Raw genomic sequence first — 26,266 nt, 5'->3', positions numbered from 1 at the left:
TGATCCTCAATTCCATTCCTGTTTTAACTTCTGGATTCCCTGTCATACCATCTGTTGCCATCTAGAGCTAGAATGAAGTGTTGTCTTGGAGCCTATGGTATATTTAAGAATTAACTTTTGTAAATAATAATAATAATCATGCAGTGACTCATCTCTTTAGTTCTTTTCACTCAGTCATCTCAACTTAGCTGTGAGGTCAGAGTAAACCCAGCCCAGAACCCTGCCAAAGTGTGTTCTTTGGTCTTTGTTCTATCCCAAATTCTGTACCACCTGGAATTAAACCAGAGAGAGAGAACTCTAGAACAGGAGCTCTATAAAGGTAGAGAGAGAGAGAGAGAGAGAGAGAGAGAGAGAGAGAGAGCTCTAGAACATCAGGCCACAACTCCCACAGACCTAAGCACCCATGTCTGCCAGCAGGAGTGGTCTCCACCCCAGTGTCAAGCAAGACTAAGGTCTGGTATAGGCAAATAGACAGCTAATTTTATTTGTTAATTCAAGAAATATTTATTGAGAACCTGCTATGTATCAAGCATTGAGCTGGGTATCCTATATAATAAAGTGGTAATATGCAAATTGACCCTCACACCCTCACAAGATGGCTGCCTATGACCAGGCTGGCAGGGGGGTTAGTGAGGGACAACCAAACGACTGAACAAGCAGGCTGCCTGGGGTGACCAGGCCGGCAGGGGGGCCATGAGGGGTGACCTGGCCAGCAGGGGCGGCAGTTGGGGGTGACCAGGCCAGCAGGGGGGGCAGTTGGGGGCGACCAGGCCGGCAGCGGGGGGGAAGTTAGGGCCAACCAGGCAGGCAGGCAAGTGAGCGATTAGGAGCCAGCAGTCCAGGATTGTGAGAGGGATGTCTGACTGCCAGTTTAGGCCCAATCCCCGGGATCGGGCCTAAACTGGCAGTCGGACATCCCCTGAGGGGTTCCCAGATTGGAAGAGGGTGCAGGCTGGGCTAAGGGGACCCTTCTCCCCCCCCCCCCACCCCCCCGCACAAATTTCGTGTACTGGGCCTCTAGTTAGGTATATATTAAAGAACAAGACAGACAAGGTTTCTATCCTTTTGGGGTTTATGATGTATGGAGGTAGGAGGTATAAGGTCATAAATAAGTTAATATAATAGTTTTAAATGCTATGCAGGAAGTAAGCACTGTGGTGGAAAAGGAGGATGGGGTGACAGGTTGTATGAGGTGCACTTGAGCAAGGGCAATGTCTTTGAGGAGGGATGGTTGAGCTGAGGCCAAAAGGATACACAGAAGCTGGCCACCTGAAAGGATTCAGGCGGGTAGACTGGCACTGGGTCAGCAAGAGCAAAGGCCCCGAGGCTGGAAAGCACTGAGAGAGGAGACCTGGGTAGCCGGAACATAGTAAGGGAGAGGAAATATCAGAAGATGAGGCCAGCGAGGTTGGCAAGGAGGGCTGTGTAGACTAGGGCAAAGGTTTGGATTTCATTTCAAGGGCAGTGGGAGCTACTGAAGAAACCGGTTTTAAGGCAAGGGAATATCATCTCATTTATATTTTTTAAATATCATTCTGGCTGCTGTGTACATAATGGATCACAGTAGTGTGAGCACTTGGATGGATGGCTGATGAAGCCGAATGACTGATACGCAGAAGAACAATGTAAACAAAAGACAAGGGGAATCCAGAGTCAGAAGCCTGAGGACATCCAGGTGGAGGAACTGAGTAGCCCAACTGGTCCACAGACAAATGTCTAGGCCGGCTGCAGAGTTTCTGACTCAGGAGTACATGGATGGGCCCAAGAATTTGCATTTGTAACAAGCATCGATGCTACTTTTGAGAACCATTGGAAAAGGCAGTTGGATACAGGCACCTGGAACAGTGGCACTTGGGAGGCTCTAAGCTAGCCAGGTATATGCCACCTGTTTATAGCACATCCTATATAATAAAAGCCTAGTATGCAAATTGTCCCCTTGACCGGGAGTTTGACTGGGAGTTCGAACCGCAGTTTGACCAGGGGGCGGGGCCGGCTGGAAGCCCCGGCTGGCGGTGGTGGCAGGCAGCTGGGGGAAGGGAGGCCCCGGCTGGCAGCCAGCAGCCGGCAGCCACTAGGAACCCTACCCATGCATGAATTTCGTGCACTGGGCCTTGAGTATTTAAACAAATGGTTGGAAATCTCTTAGGGATTGAAAACAGAGAAGGGCAGGGATCCAAGGACAGCCCTGAGGTTGCTAACCTTTAGAGGTCAGGACGTGGAGGATGACTGAGAGGGGACAGCCAGGAGGTAAGAGGACCATCAGGAGAGTGTGGTGATTGGAAACTGTGGAGCTAGAATGCCTCCCCCCCACCCCACCCACCAAAGATATCCAGGCCCAAATTCCTGGACCACTGGGAATATGTTACCATAAAAGGCAAAAGGGAATTTGAAGATGTCATCACGGTCATAAACCTGAATTATGCAGGTGGGTCCGATTTAATCACATAAACCCTTAACAGCAGAGAACTTCCTCTGCTGGAGTCAGAGAGATGCTGCAGAAGAGGAAGCAAGAGGACTGCAAACCTAAGGACTCAGCACCCTATCGGGGACTCTGGGTGCTGGGGCCCCTATGGGAGGATGGAGAGAAGCCTCCAAGAGCTAAGGGCGCCTCCTGGCTGGCAGCCAGGCAGGACACGGGGCCTCAGGCTCAGAGCTTCAAGGATCTCCATTGGCCAACAACCTGCACGAGCTTTGAGGTGGATTCTTCCCCAAAGCTTCCCTCGGGCCCATGCCTTGATTTGAACCCAATGAGACTGATGTCAGGCCTCTCGCCTACGGAAATGAGAGAGGATAAACAGGGGTTGCTTAAACAGCGAGGTTTGTGGCCATCTGTGATGACAATGATGGACAGCGAATATTGATGCCGAAAGAAAAGTGTTTAAAGGTCAGAGAGGTCAACTTCATCAAATGCAGTCAAGAGGCGCCTGATGGATTTCAGTCTTCTGTAGCGGAGCAGGGAAAGGTGGGTTGAACAGAAAATGGGGGGTGAGGAGGTAGAGACGGAGAAGTTAAAAAGGCCTTTGCAGCCGAACCGGTTTGGCTCAGTGGATAGAGCGTCGGCCTGCGGACTCAAGGGGGACAAAAGGGGGCTTGTTCCTTTTATGGTAGGAGATTTTCCTGTACGTAAGAAGAAAATGATCCCGTATTCGAGGCAGGACCGATGCAGGCGGGAGGGGGAACTGAAGTGCATGAGGAGACACGAGCGGGAGGGCCCGGCTGGAACCCAGGACTGTTCTCCCTTTGCACCCGGAAAGCGCAAGTGCAGCACGGATTTTGTAGATCTGCTGACGGAAAAGTGGGGGGCACCCGCTTGTCTTCTCAGGAACTGGGCAGTTTGACTCTAAAGCCCTGTCCCGGCCTGAATTTCTCGGAAAAACGAACGAGAAAGAAGGAAGGTGGAAATTCTGGGGCCTTGTGCTCACCAGCGTGCTCCGGCCACGTGACCCCACTGCGTGCCCCTCCCCCTCACGTGCTGTTGCCACGTGCTGCACGCCCGGTCACGTGCCCGGCCACGGCCCGACAGCCGACAGCCGAGAGCCGTTGGCTGCAGTTGGCGTGAGGCCCTGAAAGGAATGCCCGGGCCCGGGGCAGGCGGCAGGGCATAAAGGGCGGCTGGCTGCAGCCTTCGGGAGTTCCCTGGAGTCGCGGGCACGGGGCAGGTGTCTCGGGAGCGTCACGTGGACATGGTGGGGGACACCCGGACTCCGGGCGCCATGCGAGTGGAAGGCGCCCCCGGGCAGGTGAGGGCCCCACGCGGGCGAGTCAGGATGGGGCGCGGTTGCCACGGTCAGTGTGGGGGCTCTGAGTCTGTGTTTCTTCCCCGGAAAGTCTCCTTACCAGAGGCTGAGCCAGTGGATGCTGGACATCTCCGGGGACCAGGGCGTGCTCAAGGACGTCATCCGCGAGGGCGCTGGCGAGCTGGTGGTGCCGGACGCCTCGGTGCTAGGTAGGCCCGCTCTCGCCCCCGGGGCCGCCATCTGTCCTGGGCAGCTGAAGGCGCGGGAGGACTGGCGGCTTCCGGGCACTTACCTTGGGGGGAGGGGAGGCACCTGGCTTGGGTAGAACATGCTTTGTTAGAATTAGATTTTTTAAAAATATATTTTATTGATTTCTTACAGAGAGGAAGGCAGAGGGATAGAGAGTTAGAAACATCAATGAGAGAGAAACATCGATCAGCTGCCTCCTGCACACCCGCACACCCCCCACTGGGGATGTGCCCGCAACCAAGGTACATGCCCTTGACCGGAATCGAACCTGGGACCCTTGAGTCCGCAGGCCGACGCTCTATCCACTGAGTCAAACCGGTCAGGGCCTAATTCTGTTGCTTTTGTGTGATAATTGAAGAGACGTGATGTTACGGAGGTGAGGGTATTGGTCCATTTTTCTGTGTCTGTGCCCTCTGTCCTAGTGAAATACTCTGGGTACCTGGAGCACATGGACAAGCCTTTTGATTCGAATTGCTTTAGGAAAACGCCCCGACTCATGAAGCTGGGAGTGGGTAAGTTCACAGGAGGAGCTGGAAAAGAAGGAGTGTTTCGGGGGCATTGATGAGGGACAGCGCGCTAGGCCTGGGAAACTGTCCCGGGCACAGGTTCTTTGGGTCGGTTTTTGGAGGCTGGGTTTTTGCTAAACCAGCCAGCTCTCGCCTACGTTTCCCCTTGAGACCTGGGTATTAGGGAAATGTCCTACCTGGCAAGGTTATCTTTGCATCCTGACCTAACCATTGGGCATTGTGTTCTTGTTTGTTTAAACATCTGTTGAATGCTTACTACCCACAATGCACGCTGAAAAGAGAGAATGTACCCAGGTGATTAGAACACGGGAGCCGGTGTGGTGGTGGAGATTGACTCGTGTTCAGACAACTAACCTGGTAGAATCGTTTAAGTTCCTGGGAGGGATTCCCACTGCTGCAGGAGCCCTTAATGAAGGCATCGTTAGTTCCAGCTGGGAAGATCAGGGAGGGTGTCCTGGAAGAGGCGGCATTGGAAATGAGCCCTGAAGTTTGAATAAGATTTCAATCAGGCCAGACGCTGGGCATGGGGAGGAAGATGTTGCAAGAAGAAAGAACTGTGTGAACAAAGATGTAGGGGCCAGAATGCTGCAGAGCCTAAAGAAGTTAGAGTTGGAAGGGTGGTGGTAATGGGGAATAGGCTGAAAAGTGAATTGGGGCCACAGTGCAGAAAGAGATTTGGACGTAAGGAGGAAAGAAATTGATAGCACTGGAACAGGGTACTGGGAGAACTTCAACCAAGTTCTTTGTCCCTTCTTCCAGATATTACCCTTTGGGGCATGGAGCTGGGTCTTCTGACCATGCGGAGGGGAGAGCTGGCCAGGTTTCTATTCAAACCACCCTATGCCTATGGAACACTGGGCTGCCCGCCCTTGATCCCCCCCAACTCCACTGTCTTATTTGAGATTGAGCTAATTGACTTCCTGGATTCTGCTGAATCAGACAAGTTTTGTGCCCTGACCGCCGTAAGTTCTGGAGTACAAATGTCACACTTCATAGAGAGAGGGTTGGGTTTGTGTTTTTGGTAATTATCATGCCACGCTGATGCTCCTCTGGCCCAGGTTCCACCCCTGAGGCTCCTGGGTGGTGGTGGCGGCGGTGGTGTTCCCCCACTTCATACTCTGTCCTTAATGTTGGCCCTTAGATGTGGGTCACTGTGCAAGGCCAAGGCCAGGCTGTGGGTTTGTTATGGACCAGCAGTTTGAGTTGATTTTTCAGTCAGTCACCTTTGCCTACTTCTCTCTGCAAGATAGTGGGCATTTGCTTCTCAACATTAAGGTTGGTTTCCAGCAAGTGAAGCCTTGGTAGTTCATAAGTAGTGTGACCATCTAATTTGTTGTCCAAGCCAGGACACTTGAGAGTGAAATGGGCTATTAAGTGGATAGGATACCAGGACATCAGGTGTAAATGGGATAATCCCAGGAAACGTGGGACATATGGACTCTGTTCTCATAATTTAAGTGTTGCCATTTCTTTGTTGCCTTTACTTAACCCTTCCTATAAAGGTAGGGCTTCAAATCTCGTTAGTAGTCAGAGGCACACTTTGTCATTCTATCTCACTCTGACTGTATATGTGATCTTAGATGTCCACCCTAGATTTACATCTGTATCTGATGTCTCCCCAGCTAAACTGTCAGCACCCCAAGTGAGGAATCTTACCTTTTTTCATCTTTACACATAACAGGTTCTTGCAGATGCCTGGGTCCCACTTCTAGTATACTGATTTAGAATCTCTGGGTGGGGGGGGGGGGGGACAAGACATCTGCCTTTAAAAGGAGGCGCTATGGATGATTTTGATATGTACCCAAGGTAGTGCATTGTGGCTATAAAGACCAGTATGGCCAGGGGCAGACCAAGACCTGTTAAATTTTGGTTGATAAATAGTTCTGATTTCTGTGCTTGACAAGTTCTATCAGTTTCTAATTCCATGAAAACTGCTGCTTTAGGGAATGTCTCTGGGAGGACTATAGAAGGTCTCCTTTTGGCTCTAGCTGTGAAGTGGGGGCGGTGATAACACCGAACTGCTGTGGCTTCTATTGGAATTCACACAGATGACCTGGGCAGAGGCACCTAGCCCAATGCTTGGCACACATACGGCAATAAACAAAAGTCCATAATCTGAAGAAAAATGGAACAGGTGTAATTATACTGACATTGTGGCATCGTAGCTTTCAGTTTTCTTGTTGGGTGTCCTTATCTTTGGTCCTCAGGAGCAACAAGATCAATTTCCACTTCAGAAAGTCCTAAAAGTGGCAGCTACTGAACGGGAGTTTGGCAACTACCTTTTCCGCCAAAATCGTTTCTATGATGCCAAAGTGAGATATAAACGGGTAAGAATGCTTAAGAAGTGTGTTTAGATCCTGAAATTTTTCTTGTTTAAAAGACATAGATGTTGTCTCTTTAAGAAAAATGTCAGTAAATCCCATTAACCTTCTCAAACTAGATAGCTGGGAGAGGGGACAAGGTATTTGGGGGAAGCCTGGTGTTCTGTGTCTGCTACTAAATGCTGACTACATAGGTGTGTTCAGATTGTGAAAATTCATTGAGCTGTACTTATTTTTGTACTTACCTATGTGTGTGTATGCATCTCAGTAAAAAGTAAATTATCTATTTACTAGAGGCCCAGTGCACGAATTCATGCACGGGTGGGGTTCCTAGGCCTGGCCAGTGATTGGGGCTGATTGGGACTGATCGGGGCCAGCCACCTGGGGGAAGGGGATGGGGCGGGGTGATGAGGAACCGTGGGAGGTTGGCTGTGGGAGCACACTGACCACCAGGGGGCAGCTCCTGCATTGAGCATCTGCCCCCTGGTGGTCAGTGTGCGTCATAGCGACTGGTCGACTGGTTGATTGACCAGTCATAAGGGTCGCTTAGGCTTTTATATATATAGACTAGAGGCCAGATGCACGAAATTCGTGCAAGAGTAGGCCCTCGCTGCCCCGGCTCCCCCAGCCGCCTCGGCCCTCACAACCCCGGCTTCCTCTGTAAGGTCATCTGGATGGTCGTCCTACTGTTCAGTCATTTGGTCGATTTACATATTATGCTTTTATTATTATAGATTTATTTATTTATTGTTAATCCTCACTTGAGGATATTTTTTCATTTTTTTTTTAAAGAGAGAGTGGAAGGGAGAGGGAGAGACAGAGAAACATTGATGAGAGAGAGAGAGACATTAATAGGTTGCCTCCCACATGCACCCCGACCAGGGCCAGGGAGCTTGCAACCGAGGTATGTGCCTTTGACCAAATTGAATCTGGTCTCCTTCAGTCCACGGGCTAACACTTTAACCACTGAGAAAACCGGCTAGGGCAGTAAAAAGTTTTTTAAAATTCTCATCTTAGAATTATATTAGGTCTTCTATCAACTGATTTTCCACCCCTCTGAGAAGTTTCCTATCTGACAGTGGAGATTCATTTAACTCTCTGAGGTGACTCCCTTCTCGCCAAGTTTTTTATTGTGATTTGGCTTCTTGTGTAGGTTATGCTGACAGGAATTCGCTGTGCTTTGTAACTCATTCAGTAAATACTATGAGCACTTTCTGTGTTCCAGACTCCGTGCCTGAAGTTCTCAAACAGGGCAGAGTTTAAAATCTAGGGGTAGTCTGATTTTATATCTCATTTGCATATGAGCCTAAATCATTCAGGATTTGCACTCAGCTGCAAGCAACAGAATTCTGGGAAACTTCTTTAAGCAAAATAGATATTTACTTTTTCCTCACATAAAAAGGGTGGCAGTCCAAGGCTGTAGAGCAGTTCGATGAAGCCACCAGGGATCCAGGCTCCTTCTGTCTTTCTGCTTAGCCACCCTTACATGTGTCCTGTTTTTCCCCCCAAGATGGTCATTCAACTTGTAGCATCACATGAGTACCTGGGCAGAAAGAAGAGAGGGGAGAGGAGTCTGGTGTGTTTGTATATTACTTCCCTTTATATTTCATTAGCCATGTTAAATGGACAGCCCTTAGCTGTATAGGAAGCTGGTAAATGTACTTTTAAAATTAGTACTTTGCTGCTTTGGATGAAATGGAAGTGGTTAGGAGAAGAGGAGGGGAATAGATATTGGTTACGCAGCTAACAGTATCTGCCACATTTGGCTTATGTGAATATGCTTCAGAGAGAGAAAAGAGGAGAGCATGCATGTGCCTGTCTTTTGGAATGCTGACAAAATCTGGTTCTTACACTTGGATAGTACAGATTTTGTCTCACAGTTGAATCATAGATACTATTCATAAAGTTTCTTGAGAGCCTGCTTACTTGAAAAATTTTTTTCTCTTGAAAACAGACCACTCCTTCTCTCTTATTTCCTGGGTCTGATCCCCTGAGGCAGTCACTTTTTAATTATATCTGCTGTTTTTATGATATTCTGAATTTATAAATGACATGCTTTAGTTGCTCTTTCAGACATTTTTTTATTTCTCATTACAGAAGGTGAGGCTTTAGTTCTCACTTCTACTTTCCCAGTATTGTCATAATTTTAATTTTTTAAAATTGATTTTATAGAGGGGGAGAGAGAGAGACATCAATCCATGAACATGAGATGTCTTTCCATTTATTTGTCATCTTTAATTTCTTCCAACAATGTTTTGTAGTTTTCACTGTACAAGTCTTCCACTTTAAATTTATTGCTATTTATTTTATTCTTTTGATGATACTATAAATAGAGGTGGTTTTTTTTGTGTTTTTTTGGTTAATTCTCACCTGAGGATATTTTTCCATTGATTTTTAGAGAGAGTGGAAGGGAGTAGGAGAGACAGAGAGAAATATTGATGTGAGAGGGACACATTGATTGATTGACTCCCACACTCACCCCAACCAGGGCCAGGGATCGAGCCTGCAACCGAGGTATGTGCCCTTGACTGAAATCAAAGCCGGGACCCTTCCGTCTGAAGGCAGACACTCTATTCACTGAGCCAAACCAGCTAGGGCTGGAGTTATTTTCTTTTTTTAAAAAAAAATATTTTTTTTATTTATTTTTCACAGAGAGGAGGGGAGAGGGATAGAGAGAGAGTTAGAAACATCGATGAGAGAGAAACATCGATCAGCTGCCTCCTGCACGCCCCCCACTGGGGATGTGCCCGCAACCAAGGTACATGCCCTGGACCGGAATCGAACCTGGGACCCTTGAGTCGGCAGGCCGACGCTCTATATGCTGAGCCAAACCAGCCAGGGCTGGAGTTATTTTCTTAATTTCATTTTTGGATTGTTTATTGTTAGAGTATAGAAATATAGCTAACTCATATATTGACCTTGTATCCTGAAACTTTGCTGAACTAAATTTTTAGCTCAAAAGGATTTTTTTGTGGATTCTTAGGCTTTTCTGTATATAATATTGTCACTCCTCTTGACCACCTGTCTTTCCTCTCCACAGGCCTTGTTGCTTCTCTGCCGGCGATCAGCACCCCCTGAAGAGCAGCACCTGGTGGAAGCCGCCAAGCTTCTTGTTCTCCTTAACCTCTCCTTTACATACCTGAAGCTGGAGCATCCCACCAGGGCCCTGCACTATGGAGAGCAGGCTCTGATTATTGACCAAAAGAATGCCAAAGCCCTCTTCCGTTGTGGACAGGTGAGTTGGAGGACAAGGACTTGAGAACAAATGCCTAAGCAAAGGTGGCAATGGTGTTCAACTTGGGCAGTGCAAAAAATGCTCTTTCCTAATTATGCTTTTAAATTCTGTCATTTGACAGGCCTGTCTCCTCATGACTGAGTATCAGAAGGCCCGAGATTTTCTAGTCCGAGCCCAGAAAGAACAGCCCTTCAATCATGACATCAATAATGAGCTGAAGAAACTGGCCAGGTGAGACCTGTGTTTGCACTTCTGCTAACAGAGAAAGAGAGGTATGATGATGCCTTACGGTTCTGATCTCTCCACCTGGGGATGTTGTCCAGCACCTGTTATGAGGCAGCGCCCCCTAGAGCTAGTTGTTTGAAGTGTTCAATACTCTAAACCAGCAGCTCCTAGTGGGGAAGTGGGACCAACTCCCAACTACATCTGTCTGGATCATTTTCCATCCCTAAAGAGGAGGGCTAATGTGATTTTTAAAAGGGACTTGTTCTTCAGATACTCTTTCTATTTGACACCAACTGTTCTCAACTGACTGCAGAAAGGTGCCTTATAGACCCTGGTTTGATCTGAAATTGATCTTTCAGGTCTGATTCATACCCATAGGGTGTTTTGTTATCCAAGTAATATATATATACACACCAGTCTTTCAGTAATGTAACTATTTATTTATTTATTTGTTTGTTTATTTTAATCCTCACCTGAGGGTATGTTTTTTATTGATTTTTAGAGAGAGGGGGAGTGGGGGAGAGAGAGCAAAACATTGATGTGAGAGAGAAATATCAATCAGTTGGTTGCCTCCTGTACAAGCCCTGAATGGGGATCGAAAGTGCAATCTTTTGGTGTACGGGATGATGCTCCAAGCAACTGAGCCACCCAGCCAGGGCCAGTAATGTAACATTTTATGATTATAGAAATTTCATGTTCATTGTAGAAAATTTTGAAAATATCAACATAAATTTGATATTCCACCACCCCATAATATATACACCATTTGTTTGTTTTTTAATATATTTTTATTGATTTCAGAGAGGAAGGGAGAGGGAGAGAGAGAGAGCAACATCAACGATGAGAAAGAATCATTTATCAGCTGCCCCCTGCATGCCCTCTACTGAGGATCGAGCCTGAAACCCAGGCATGTGCCCTGGCTGGGACTCAAACTGTGACCTCCTGGTTCATAGGTCAATGCTCCACTAAACCACGCTGGCCAGGCTACATCCACCGTTTTTTAAGATGTTTTTGTTGTTGTTGTTGTTCAGTATTGGTGAATTTCTCTACTCCTGTTAACATTAAACATTTAATCCAAATTGCTTAGTTAAAGCTTTCTTGAAATTAAAAAAAGCTGATGTATGTGTACCTCTTTATATTTGGATCCAATTGTATTTTGGGCCTTTTAGAACTTTCCAACAATTTCCTTTCTGCTATTTATAAGTATCCTGTCAGGATAAATGTAGAAATTTTGGAATCTAACCATTCTTTAGCAAAAAAAATCTCAAGATAAGTTAGTGGTTACTCAGTGTGAGGTGTCACCTGGCAGCTTCACTGACAGTGGCTCCTAGCCTTCAAGGCTGCCATCTTTTCAGAAATGGGCTTTTTGTCCAAGGGCTTCCTTAACAGCTCTTGGGAGCCTCCACTGTCTCACCTACCTCTCCAGTATTGCTTCCACCCGCTCCCGATTCAGTTTAAAGCCCACTGAATTTTCAGTGCTTTTGGAGCTGAGTGGAGAATTCCAGCCACCAGATGTCACCTCCTACAAAGACAGATCTTCTCTAACTACTGTGTATTTCACTTTACAGCCACTACAGGGACTACACAGATAAAGAGAAAGAAATGTGCCATCGAATGTTTGCTCCTTGTGATAATGGCTCTACAGTAGGAGAAAAGTAAAGGTAATAAAAGGACTAAAGCATAAAAGGATTTTGTCCAGCAAATATAAAAATGTGGTTCTCATCAACCCACCAGTGGCTGTCTACAGCTGAGGATGAATGGGAGTAGCAAAATTCCTATTGAAGGTAGTGACACAAGTCTAGTGCAGAATGCACACACTGTGGGTCTTCTCATAGAGAAGATCATAGAAAAGTTTGGAAAGTCCATCCAGAGCTTGTGGATAAGTTTTTAGGTTTGTGAAGCCTTAGGCTTTAAAATGAAAACAATTTTTTCATATTTTATGTTAATCTCTCCCTCACAGAAGCTTGGAACATGAAAATGTAATAGTCATTAATGTGATGGTTTATCTGAGTTTTGAAATGAACAGTAATACTTCTCTTATCTGGTTTTTCCTGAATGCCTCCAACTTCACTTTACATCTAATACATCATTTAAAAAGACTACATTCAAATGTCAAGGGGTAAGCATGAGCAGTGACTGAAGCTTTGCTTGCTATTAAAATTAGAGATTTGAAGATTTTAGAACCAACAGGGAGCAGAAGTTCACATTTCTACCACAGCATTTACCTTGTGATTTAGCAGGCACAGGGTTAAGGTTTCCCATGAGTACATGAGATAACCCTCTCGTCTGGTTTACTATTACTTAAGAAAATTAATGGAAACAAAATCACCTGCCTTAAACACCTGCTTAGCTGGTAGATAACTCTGCTCTCTCTCGAGAGAAGTTAAACAAGGGACAACAAGAAAACAGCTGCCCAACGGGCTCTTGGTGATAAATCTCTCCTTTGTTGCTACCTACATCCCTCTACAAAAGAGGCTTGAGAGAAGAAGGCAGTGAAAAGGCCTATTCATCCCAGACTTTTTCACAGGTGATCTACAAACTGCTGCTGTCTGCCCTGTCAGAAACAACCTATCAGTATCAGAAGTAAATGTGCCTTCCTCACTGACCCTGACCCTGTGACCCTGGCCTTCAGGTCTTTCAGGGACATTGGAGTATTTGAACTGAGATGTGAGCCAGAGGATTTCTCTTACTTGGCTGCTGTTAATGTCCAGTACAAATGGAGGCCGGTGGCTTTTTTTAAAAAATATATTTTATTGATTTTTTACAGAGAGGAAGGGAGAGGGATAGAGAGTTAGAAACATCGATGAGAGAGAAACAGCTGCCTCCTGCACACTTCCTACTGGGGATGTGCCCGCAACCAAGGTACATGCCCTTGACCGGAATCGAACCTGTGGCCCTTGAGTCCACAGGCTGACGCTCTATCCATTGAGCAAAACCGGTTAGGGCGTGGCCGGTGGCTTTTTGCAAGACATTTTAGACTGTGACCTGGTATATTCTGCCATTTAATGAATATCCAGTTCTTCCAGGGTCCATCCTAGAAACAGATCTTGGAAAACCCAGCAGAGCAGCAAGTTCCCTTTCCATCATCTTTACCTCTCAGCTTTCTCCGTCAATCAGATTTTTTGGAGCCTAATGATTTTTAGATGCTATCCCATGCATTTCTAAATCGTGAGTGTTTTTCTTATCATCAGCAGTGACTGGGGTCTAAAGTGGTTATGATTGTCATATTCCTGTGCTGTTGTAGTTGTAACATATTGTGGCTTTTGTGTCATTGGTATTTTTCCTACTCCACCTTTTCCTCTGTTGTACTTGTGCTGAGTTAGTCACTTAAAATGTCTAGGTTTTTAGATTCTTTTGACAATATAATTTTAACTGAGTAGGAGCATTTAAAATTTGTTCTTCTCAGATGTTAGGTATTCCTGACTTGTCTTCATCTTGTCTCCTAGTATATTAGACAGTTACCTTGGTGGGTTGAGTGTTCTAAGCCTCTGACTGTAATAGACTGAATTTTTTTTTTAGATCAAAGGCCATGTCTTTTTCATCTTTGTATTTTCTAGTACCTGGAACTATGCCTGGCACATGATTAGCACTCAGTAAATGTTGGTTGGATCAAGTGTAAAATAGCGGAAATGCTAGACCAGTCTCTTTGAAACCATACCCCCCAGGCTGGCTCTTGTATTGGCTGTCAGGACTGTTGTTTAGTACCAGTGACAGAAATACATCTTTATCTAGCATCAGCTAAAAAAGAGAATTACAGAAGGGATCCTGGGGTAGCTCACTGAATCAAAGGAGGAGTTGAACAACCAATACTCAAGCAGGTACCTGCAGTTCTGAGGGCCTCAGGGTCCTGATCTCATTGCTGCTTTATTCTCTTCCATTATAAGGAGTGCCCAGACATCCATTTGCACAGTCTTTCTATTTAAGAGAGGGCTCTCCTTATCCCACACCTTCCTCCTCTTCTTGTACCAACCATAGCTCCAGTTTGAAAATCCTAAGGCAGGACTCTGGCCTGGTTTCAGGTGTGTGGAGTCCCATGAGTGGCACCCCTTCTTAGCACCACAGGTTAGAGGAGCAATGGTTGTTTGAAGAAGGTTGCTGCACCCCAAAAGCAAGGGGATGAAGACAATGGGCAAAGGGTAAGAGGCCCATCAAAGGGTATTTAACTGTAGCAGCCACTGTTCTGCTGAGTTGTGCCCTTTAGTCTTGCTGTTACAGAGCGGTGGGTCATTTGCCAATTTGGTGAATTAGGAATCTCTTGCAGCTCCTCCTGCTAGGAGCTCAACAGTGGAAAGAGCAAATACATCCATAGTTCTGCCATCACGTCTTTTTCCTTAGTTTGGATTTTCAGAGGGCATGGAAAAACACAGACCTCTGCATGGAAGTGTTCCTGGGGGTAATCTAAAAAGTCAAGATGGTGGTCAGTGTGTTCACTCATGTACATCAGAAGACCTAAAGTTTTATAGGACCCCTCCCCTAGCTAATATTTGATAAGCTGCTTTGAAACTGCTTTCCCTGTGGTTTGCAATGCAGTGTTCCTGTTTATATATACTACATTCAAACTTTCATAAATGGACATTTTCTAACTACGTACTTGGTTAAGATTTCACATATATCCATCCATAGTAGTGATTTTACCAGGGGCATCAAAGAGCTTTTGTAACAGATGCTGTCATAGCTGGAAACATTTGGAATAGTGTTCTAACTTTTTTCTTTTTTTATTGAATTTTATTGTTGACAGTATTACAGATGTCCTCCAATTCCCCCCCTACTTAAACCCCTCCTCCCATCATCCTGAATGAGTGAAGAAGAGGGTCCCACTGCACCACCTCATTACTCCTTCCCCAAGTACCTCTTGAGAACTGGTGGTTTTCACATGCTCTGGCAGGTGCTAGGTGGCACTGCTGGTCTGCAGGGGTGGTGCTCTAATAGGGAGGACAGGATGATCAGTTGGATCACAGAGTACACAAGAAGAGTGCTATGATGGGCAGCATCCTGACCAGAGAAAAGCTTTGCTGAGGCAGTCCTGAAGCTTCAAAGGGTAGCACTGGGCACAAGGAGGGAGTGGGGGGTGTGTGTGAATGGACAAGACAAGGAGTCCAGTGCTGAGGTCAGTTGTGGACCAGGTATTGTCCTGGCATTTCAGTCTTTTTTGGAGTGTGGACTGTGTTCTATAGGCATCAGAGGAGGGGAAAGATGTGATCAGAGTTGAGATGATCTGACAGGCTCATGTAAGAAGGGGCTGAAGGGCTGTGTTGGAAGCATCAAGTCTGGCAGGTAGAAGATGTTTGAGAAGTGATGACAGCCTAGAAGTAAAAGCACCAGCAGAAATGGAAAGAAGACAGGAGTATGAGGCCTCCCATCTAGAATGGATGGGAGGTGCTTTCAGTCAAAAGAATTCTAGTGGCAAATGAGAACTTAGTTAATAAAGAACGACCATAGAGGGTGTACAAGGTGACCTATGGGCAAAGGTGGAAGGAACTGAAGCTATTTATTCTGGAGAAGAGAAGCTTTAAGTGGTATGTGTTAGCTAATGGAACGAAGTGGCTTGGAGTGGAGAGTATGCAGAATTAGGAGTTAGAGATGATCACAGTGAACTAGGAGTGATAGAGAAATCTTCTGGAGGAGAAGGCAGAACTTGAGTGAGTTCACAAGGCTAATTGGTAGGCTTGGCTAGATAGAGGGAACTCACCCTCATGGTTTGTCATATTTTATTTTAATGGCATTGCTCACCATTTATTCATTTTATTTTTAATGTGTTTTTATTAATTATTGTCAAAATATATATTAAACTTATTTTATATGCCAGGCATTCTTTTGTATGTTTTATGTGGATTGTTTTTAATATAACATCTCTATAATATAGATATCTCCATCTTATAGATGATGAATTAGACATGAAGAAGCTAAGTAACTTGCCAAGGTTACAAAGCTAATAAGCGATAGTGCCAGGGATTCCAACCTTGGCAGTCTGGCCCAGGCCACCAAGTTGAGGAAACAATCAATACAAAAGGGTTCAACAGAAAAAACCAATTTTAACTTGAGCTTCTTTTGGGGATTCTTCCATATAGCTAAATATTCTGTTTGTATTGCCATTTCTTGATTTTTATCAGTTTTGGACATGTGTCTATAGACTTCCTGCTGTGATATGATATAGTACAATCTTTTTCCTCCCTTTATAGTTCTACTAGAGGCCCAGTGCACGAAATTTGTGCAAGAGTAGGCCTTCCTTCCCCCGGCTGCCGCCACTGGCTTCCCTCTGGCACCTGGGACCCGGGCTCTGCTCCGGCCGCCTGCAGGCACCCGGGACCCGGGCTTCGCTCGGCCCTGGCTTCATCCAGAAGGACGTCCGGAATGATGGCTGGTCTAATTAGCATATTACCCTTTTATTAGTATAGATTACTACTTTTAGGCCTTCTATTAGATTCTTGTAATAAAAATTACACTCATATTGATGTTTCTGATTTTGTAAGCTAAAGACAGTATTTTCTATACTCCACTTTGTATAATGAGAATATTACTAACTAAAAAGCCAGTGCTATGCTTTTTAAAAATTTTTAAGCTTTAAATTTTTCTTCAATTTCTAATTGAATTTCTTTTCTTTTCCTTGATTTGTTTGCATTTATCCTTTTAAAAACCCAGTGGTACTACTAGTATATAGTATGCATCTTTCTTCTCAGGGAGCTTCTTCTTGGAAATTTCTATGTTAGTGTAACAATCTGCACAGATTTCCTATAGGCTTGATGCATAGCTGCCATTCTGGGACTTCTTTCATCTCCTGGGTTGAATCCACTGTTTCCTAGATACCTTTTTTTGGTTTACTTCCTTGTTCTGGTATTTTTAGTAATATTTTAAAATGAGATGTAAAGAGAAATTTTCTAACTCCTTATATGCCCAATTCACACTTACATTAAGGATATAAAAATATATATACTAGAGGCCCGGTGCACGAATTCGTTCATGGGTGGGGTCCGACTGGCCCACCCTGATCGGGGCCGATTGGGCTGGGCCGGCTGCGGGGAGGGGCCATGGGCAGTTGGCCGGCCTGCCCCACCCCCTGGTCAAACTCCTGGTTGAACTCCCAGTTGAGGGGACAATTTTCATATTAGCCTTTTATTATATAGGATATACATATATGTACATACTAGTAGCCCATCACGCGATATTGCGCGCAGTAGGCTGCCCACCGCTTCCACAGGAGCCAGCGGGAACCGCAGCGTGCCGCAGGGAGCTGCGCTGCTTCCACGGGAGCCATGCGGCTACCTTGGGAGGTAGAAGCGAGCTGCGGCACCTACGGGAGGCGGGAGGGAGCCGCGTTCATTCCGTGGTAGGCAGTGGGAGCCGGGAGGGACCCATGCCGATTCCATGGGAGGCGGGAGGGACCCACACTGCTTCTGCAGGAGGCTGGCCCGCCATCTCCTCTCCGGGCCTGTGCTTGGCCGCAGAGGCCCCCCGTCCCTGTCCATGTCTGCTCCAGCTCCTGAGCTGGGCGTGGCGACGAAGCAAGCATTCCGCCAGGCTGCTCACGCTGCCCACTCTCAGCGGCTGCCCCCCTCAGGACTGGGGGACTCCAGCGGGGCTGAGAGGACTGGGTGCCGCCATCATGTGGCTATGGGCACCGCTATCTTTGTGACAGTGATGGTTAATTTGCACATTACCCTTTTATTAGATAGGACCTACTAGAGGCCCAGTGCACGAAATTAGTGCAGGGGTAGGGTTCCTAGGCCTGGCCGGCGATCGGGGCTGATTGGGCTTTCTGGCTGCTGGCCGGGGCCTTCTTTCATTCCGCGCCGCCCCCCTGGTGGTCAGCACATGTCATAGCGAGCAGTCGAACTCCCAGTCGGTCAAACTCCCGAGGAGACAATTTGCACATTAGCCTTTTATTATATAGGATTCTTGATTCATCTAAAATTTCATAGTAATATGTCAAGGTACCCCCAGATGCTCAAGTCCTTTAGATAGGTACCTCAATTCTAGAGGCTCAAGTTCTTAAAGAGCTAAACAATTCTTCAGTAATATTTTTTTAATGACACTTTTCCCTTTTTCCCTGTCCTCATGTTCTGGGTCCTCCTACTGGCTGGATGTTGGACCTCCTGCAGGAATCCTCTATATTCTTTATGTCTCTTTAAAATTTCCTCTCCCCCCCACTTCTGGAAATATACTTCATTTTTTAACTCTTCCATTTTTTTTTTCATCTCAGCAATCAATTATATGAATTCATGAGCTCTTTTTAGATTTTCCTTTTTCATAATATCCTACTCTTTTCTCCGCTCTTTGTATAAAAAAGGGGGGAGAAAATTACACAAGTAGAGGATAGTACTAGTATAATGATTCCTCCATATACTCCATGTATTTAACTTTAACAATTATCAACATAAAGTGAATGTTTTCATCTGTGACCTGACCCATTTCCTCCCCTAGCCCCAGCACTGCTGGATTAATTTGAAGCAAATCTTAGTAATTATATAATTTCATCCACAAGTATTTCCCTACGTATCTCTAAAAGGTAAGGACCATTCTCGCACATTTTCACTTATTCCCTGAAATGTGTATTTTTTGGCTTACGTGCCTTGACCTTTCTCTTGTCAATGCAGACTTTCCAAAATGGTTGGTGTTTCTTGGTTTTCTATTCACATTTAAGAATAAAATGACTGAATAGGTGGGGACCAACCAAAATACTTTGGGATCCTTAGATATGAGAAAGAAGAGGCTTTGCACTGAGTATCAACTCTTACACCATCTTCCCAAATTTTCCTCAGGTGGATTATTTTTCCCTAAAATAGTGGATACAGTGCTATATCATTTCAATCTGTATTTCCCAATTTCTAATGAAGTTGAGCATATTTTTATATAATTATTGGCTATTTATATTCTTTATGCAAATTGCCTATAGATATCCTTTGCTCACTCTTCTTTTGAGTCTTTTTTTTAATATATATTTTATTGATTTTTTACAGAGAGGAAGGGAGAGAGATAGAGAGTTAGAAACATCGATGAGAGAGAAACATCGATCAGCTGCCTCCTGCACATCTCCCACTGGGGATGTGCCTGCAACCCAGGTACATGCCCTTGACCGGAATCGAACCTGGGACCTTTCAGTCCGCAGGCCAACGCTCTATCCACCGAGCTAAACCGGTTTTGGCATTGAGTCTTTTTTAATTGTTGATTAGTAAGAACCCTCTTCTAAGTAAAGGAGATAAATTAAATGTCTGTTATGTACGTTTAAAATTTCCCCAGTAAATGTTTTGAGTATTCATATAGTTATACATGTCACTGTTTCATGTGGAATTCACATTATGCTTACATTTAACCTATCTATGGAAGTAAGCAGATGGTCTCTAATTAGAGTGCACAGGAGTGCTTGGGGTACAGGGTTTCTTAACAGTTCTTCTAGAGTCTGAGCATCATTCTATGTCTATAGTGTTTGATAAGGTTCATAAACCTGTTTAATTTCCCCAATATTCTTTTGAGGAAGAAATAATTATTTCATTTTACAGATTGGGGGAAGAACAAAAAGCTCAGAGAATTAGACCCTTTTACTGTGGAGTTCTTTATGCATATGTGTAAACAACTGACCATTTTCATTTGGTTTGAAATGTAAATGCCAGATGATATCTGAAGCTTTAAATATATTCAGCTTCTTTCTTCAGTTGGAGTATTACCCCTTCGGTGGCCATTGGTTTTTATCCCTCTCTTAGATGTTTTGGAATTTACTCCCTCTTCTCTCCTTTCCAATTTAAGAGAAGCTGAAGCCTTTGGGCTGTAAAATTAAGAAGATTGAGCCATATTGCTTGGCCAGCTTCAGGAAAAGAGTATCTGAAGAGACTTTAAAAAAATGTTTTCTGGGAAGTCAAAGCAGCTCCCAGGAGGCTTAGATAGAAATAAAGGCCAGGCTGGGGAGAGTGCACTCCTAGAGTTGAGATTCTGGAGTTTAGTCCTGGTTCAAAGAGTTGGCCTGAAGTGAGCGCTGGAGCTTCAGGCCCCACAGAGGTTGGTGCCAATGCTAAGGCTGGAGGTGTCCTCTGGGGTCAAGGGTTCCTATGTTCCAAAACAGCCTTCCTGTGTCTGGGCCCAACTGTTTAGTTGCTAGGAAACTTTATGGGAGCAGATCATCATCTCTCACAGTATGTGACTAGATCTAGGCAATAGTCAGTTGATCCCCTTTTCCTCAAAGAGATAAAGAAGAAACTCTTAGATGGACTGCTGAATCTATAAAGATATTTTATGCTTCCCAGTTAGACTCATTTGAGTTCTGAACAAATAATAACTTGTTTAATTGTATTTTTAAATTTTTATATATTATTAATTCTTCTGATTTTCTTTCACTGCATCTTCACTTTTTTTTTTTCCTCCTCAAAATGGAGTTGTATTTTCTCAAGGGTAACTGGGCCAGGCAGGCATTCTCTTGTTGTCAGATGATGTCCGTGTCATTTTCCAGGCAAACTTTTAGACACAGTCTCTTGATCTGGATATCTGTGAAATGCCTTTTCTCCCAGCTCAGGAGGTGTTATTGAAGTCATCCCTTTGTTGTGTGACTATAAATAACTGCACTTAGGTTGGCACTTTTTCATTATACCTCTCCCCGGGAAAGCATTTCCTCTGGTAGAGTTTCTTTGGCCCCTTTACCTCTCTCTGCATCCTCACTTGGTAGCTGTAATGAGCTCCAAACCTGCTTCCTACTAAAGTTTATGTTAGTGGATCCTGTGTTTTTTGGTATCAGTGAGGGCTACTTAATTAAATTTCAGGAGATAACTAGATTCCTTTTTCTACACGTCAAAATCAGTATTGAAGTACCCTTTACCATTCATAAAAGGGTTAAAAGATGGAAAATTTGGCTTCCCAGTCTTAGCTCTCTAGCTGTGACTTTAGCCAAGTCATTTAACTGCTCTGGGCTTCCGTGTCATCATCTGTAGGATGAAGTGATCAGAGCTTTAAGGTTACAGTGCACTTCCCTTAGGTTCCATCAGATGATGGCTTAGTCTTTTTAATTTCTTGGGTTCATAATTAGGTGCATAAGCCCTGCCTCCAAGCATATGTAAGCCCAGACAAAGATTTAGGTTAATAGGGAACAGACAAATGGTAAAGGAAGTGAGCCTAATCAATGTGTAATGAACATAATGAACATCAAGTGAGTGTCTTAGTGCCTTGAGCCACATGAGGGAGAAGATAAGGAGTCGTAGCCTAGTTTTCCTGACTACCCTCTGTATGGTTCTGCCAGAGAAGTCACAGACCCAGGATGAAGCTGAAATGAACTGCAATGAGCCTAAGAGTTTCAAGAACACAGAGAAGGGTTTGCAAATCTGTTAGACAAAGGGAGCAAATAGCTATAAGCAAAAATTGTCTCTAGCACAGAGGACAAGTGTATGTTCACAAGGATGTGTTCTGCCCTGTTATTGTGACAGCATCTACAGTCCTCATTGTCACAGTCCAAACAGAAAAGGCTGTGACAGATGCAGGCCTTTGTTTTGTAATTCTTTTTGACATCCTGATATGTTGTAAGGTTTGCACATTGGCAATCCACTAACGTAAACCTTATTAGAAAGGTTTGGAGCTCATTATGGCTACCAAGTGAGGATGCAGAGAGAGGTGGCTGGAGAAATAATTGGTTATAAGGGGAAACGACTGGAACCAGGAGACTAACACATCTAAGATGAGGGCCTGAACACAGACATGAGGTGAATAGAAAGGAGAGAAAAAAATTCAGGGACTATTTTAGATGGCAGAATCAAACAATTTGGTGTTGGGATGGGGAAAGAATCAAGAGTGATCCCCAAGATGTCCAGATTTGATAGCTGAGTCAATGGAGGTATTTCCAACTGAAGTTTGGGTTAAGGTATTTTTAGTTTGGGGCTTGAACTTGAGGTGCCTGCAGGACATCTAAGCAGAAGTGGCTAACAGACAGATACGAGTCTGAGGGTCAGAGAAGAGGGCTATCCTGAATGCATGTAGCAGCCATCAGTATATGCCAGACAGTAACATCCAGGTATGTAAATGAAGTCACCCAGGAGGAGGTGTAGAAGGAGGAAGACAGAGGGCCAAGGATAGAGCCTGGGAACACCAACATGTAACTGAAAGAAGAGGTCAGGAACCAAGAGAATGAGCCACCATGAAAACCAGGAAAGTAGAATAGGGGGTTTAATTGGGAGTCCTTAGTGGGTTTCAGGGATCCACGAATCCCTGAATGATCATGTATATATACAGATTCCATTGCTGCCATCAACTTCCCAAGTGGGGTCTCTGACACCAGAAAGGGTAAAGAACCTGTAGAGGGCCAACTTTCAAATTCAGCAGCACCAAGGATTTGAAAGATAAGGACTGAATAGTAATCATTGGAATTGCCAATGTGCAGCTAATGGTGACCTGTGGCAACAGTGGAGTGGTGAGAACGAAGGTAAGACTGCCCTGGGTGAGTAGTGAGGAAGAAGTGAGAAAGTAGGGAATTACAAGGCAGTGTTGCTGGAATCAGCCTCATCAGATTATCCTGGAGGGCTGGTTAAACTTCCAGGGTTTCTTCAGATTCAACAGGTTGGGTGGGGGAGCCCAAGAATTTGTATAGAATAAACTCTCAGGGGATACAGACATAGCTAGTCTGTGGACCACAATAACGTAGGCTCCTTTATCAAGATGTTTTCATGAGAGGAGGAGACATGGTTGGATGTAACTATAGAAGCATCTATATAAAAGCCTAAGTGACCGGCCGACTGGTAGCTAAGATGCACACTGACCACCAGGGGGCAGATGCTCAACAAGGAGCTGCCGAGCTGCGGTGACTTGGCAGCTGTGGTTCTCGGGTGACACACCCAAAACCAGAGAGGAGGGAGCCCGATTTTGGGGTGCATCACCCGAGAACCTCCCTCTCACAATCCGGGACCCCTCAGGGGTTGTCAGAGAGCCAGTTTCGGCCCAATCCCCACAGGCCAGGCTGAGGGACCACACCGGTGCACAAATCTGTACACCGGGCCTCTAATATTAAATAATGTAAACCTTGTTTTGAAATAAGGGTGGCTGATGGGTGCTACTTTTGACCCCTCTTTGACCATATACATATCCTGTTGCCTTGACTATGGCACTGTGGCAACTAACAATCATAAGCTGACAGTTGTCATCAGAGGAAGTGCAGCAGGGCTGTGCTGTGAGTCCTGCCCACCCCCTAGTTGGGGTAGAGGTCTGGAGAGCTCTCTTGTTCACTTTCAGCCTAAAAAGGGGTGGTTTCAGGGGACCACTCAGAGAGCTTGATGTGTGTTTCTAGCAGGTAGGGAACACCACCCTGTGACTCCTGACTCATGTCAACAGTGAGAAGAGGTAGAGATATGTAGCCAAGGGAGGGACAGGTTGCAGGGAGGCTGAGTCAGTGTGGAGCAGGCCACAAGAGTGCCAGGGCCTAGCTGGAGAGCAGCAGGTGAAGGGAGAGACAAGTAAGAGTCAACTTTGAACAGTGGCCTGGCAGGAGCAGAAGGGACAGGATGGAGGACCAGACCGGCCAGAGGACACAGCCAACTGGAGGGATGGCCAGAACATCACATCATAGAATACAAATGGGCTGGGGCTCTTTCTAGAATTCTTCTTTCTCAATTGGAATTATGTGAGATACTCAGACTATGTTCTTCCAATTGAATACTGTGTTTTGAGAAAGGGAACCAAGTAAATGCTTCAGGGAGGGTCTATGAATCTTTGCCTTTATGTACAATGTTTGTGCATTTTCTGGGATTTGGAAAAGGGATCCATAGCTTTCATCAGTTTTTTGAAAGGGGTCTATGACTGTAAAAGGTTAAGACTCATTGTTCCTGGAATAGGTCTGAGAGTTCACTCTGGTTCATTGTAGGACTGGAGGAAAGTGCTGTAGGATGGGGCTGCGAGACAGGGCAGGGCTGGTACACGACACCGTGGGAACTCTGCTTACCCTGCCCTGATTCTCAGTTCTTTGTCCTCGGATTTCCAACATAAACATCCTGGGCACTGCTCCCTCCGGCTCATGGTTCCAGGATTACATCACTTCTCTGTCTTCTCTGTTACATTTTCACACTCTTCTTTGATTACTGCTCATTATTGTGGACACTGATCATATCGTTGCTTGAGTTTCTATTTCACATTGTGCCTTTTCCCCAGGCCTGGGGTTTGCTCTCATTGGAAGCAGCTTGTTTAGTATTCATATATTCAGCTGGCATCTGCCCTGTTAGACCTTTGTCTGTATTCCCTGCCTAAGTCTGACTGCTTTTGTCTTTGTAGGTCTCAGGGCTTATCTTCCTTTGAGCCATGGATACATGACAGCTTTTTTCTCTGACTTTGTACTTCGATGTGCTAAGATTATTGGACTTTCAAAATTAAGTGTAAACTTTTCTATTTTGACACATTTTCACTTATGCTAATGTGTTACTTTTTATCAGTTTCAACTTGAAAATTCACTAACTGGACCTCATAAAATTTCAGTGTCTGATCTTGGAGGTTATCTCTGCCCATCTGCCTTCCCGGGAACATGTTCAAGCTGAATGAATATTGATTACAGGTTTATTTCTAAAGTCATTTCATGGAACACAGACTAGATTGAAACAGTTTTTTTTTGTCTCACTCGGCTATTATTAAACTTTTAAAACCTATTTAAAGGTAGAAAGACTAGCATGACAATCTGCCCTTGTACTCCTTACCCATCTTTGACAATTACCAGCATTCTGCTGCTCTGTTCCTCTACCCTTCCCTGCAACTTTCTGTCAGTATTTAAATTTAAACATGCAAAATTTTTTAAAACTTAAAATACACCCTAACTTGTTTGGCTCATTGGATAGAGTGTTGGCCTACGGAGTGAAGGGTCCTGGGTTCAATTCTGGTTAAGAGCACATGCCTGGGTTGCGGACTTGATCCCCAGAGTGGGGTGTGCAGGGGCAGCCGATCAGTGATTCTCTCTCATCATTGATGTTTCTATCTCTCCCTCTCCCTTTCTCTCTGAAATCAATTAAAAAATATTTTTAAAAAACACACAACTTAAAATACTACACACTTATAGTTTAAACAAGGTAAAAGTAAACACCCCAGTACCCAAGCCCACTTTCTGAGATAACCACTATTGATGTTTCATATGTGTCCTTCCTAAAGGGTGTTCTTTTTGGTGTTGTTTTTTGGTGAAATTTGAGAATGTGGGTGTATATGTAATCTTCCCCATAAGTAAAATGATACATTTTGTTGTGTAATATATTCTCTAATGCATTTGGGGTATTTTCAAAGTCATTACACAAAGAACTACTGTACTTAAAAAACAACAACGATTGAGTAGCAGTCCATCCTAGAAGGGCATCAAAATACATATTTTTAACAATGATAAATAGATAGGAGGCAATATAGTTATCATCATACCTGAGTTTTCTGTGGTATTTATTTAAATGTTGTATCACTGGGTGGTGATAGGTATATCTTCAACTGAACTAGGTATCGCTAAATTGATCTCTCAAATGGCTATACCGATTTATGTCTCTCTCGTTGGTGTCAGTGATCTCTTTCCATGTTTGGTCTTCATTGTACTTAGACTTTTTAGTATTTGCCTGTTTGGTACATATGAAATGGCATCTTACTAGAATTAGCATGTTCCTGATCAGTCATCTTTTCACACACAGAGTCAGCATATAAATTGCCTGTTTGTATCTCTATAACCAAACACCTTTCTGAATGTTCTAGTTTTCTCATAGTTAGGTCAGGTTGGTTCCTGGATATTCTAGACACATGGTCATCATATGCAAATAACGGTAAATTTATCTTCTCCTTTCTACCACTTAACATCTCTTCATGTGTTCAGAGCCCATCTAATCATGTGGGCTAGTGCTTCCAGACAGTGTTAAATAGTGGTGATGACTGAGCCACCTGCACCTTTCATGACTGTAATGGAACTGCCACTATTATACTGTCAAGCATGATGCTGACTTTTGGTTGAGATATAATCTTTTAATCATGTTAAGGAAATGGTTTTTTATCAAGAATGATTGTTATTAG

General features: G+C 44.7%; 1 protein-coding gene across 1 annotated transcript; it reads left to right on the top strand.

Moving 5' to 3' along the window:
- The first annotated feature begins 403 nt into the window (after positions 1 to 403).
- On the top strand, positions 404 to 11,953 carry FKBP6 (FK506 binding protein 6). Its single transcript, XM_006088289.1, has 8 exons — positions 404 to 436; positions 3,829 to 3,946; positions 4,409 to 4,498; positions 5,273 to 5,475; positions 6,721 to 6,840; positions 9,875 to 10,069; positions 10,191 to 10,300; positions 11,863 to 11,953. Exons 1-8 carry the CDS (start codon positions 404 to 406, stop codon positions 11,951 to 11,953), a joined length of 960 nt encoding a protein of 319 aa, XP_006088351.1.
- Positions 11,954 to 26,266: the final 14,313 nt, after the last annotated feature.

The sequence above is a fragment of the Myotis lucifugus genome, unplaced genomic scaffold (genome assembly GCF_000147115.1).
Source record: "Myotis lucifugus unplaced genomic scaffold, Myoluc2.0 scaffold_45, whole genome shotgun sequence".
Classification (NCBI taxonomy): Eukaryota; Metazoa; Chordata; class Mammalia; order Chiroptera; family Vespertilionidae; genus Myotis; species Myotis lucifugus.
Note: the sequence above shows the minus strand (reverse complement) of the source record. Positions and strands in the feature narration are given on the sequence as shown.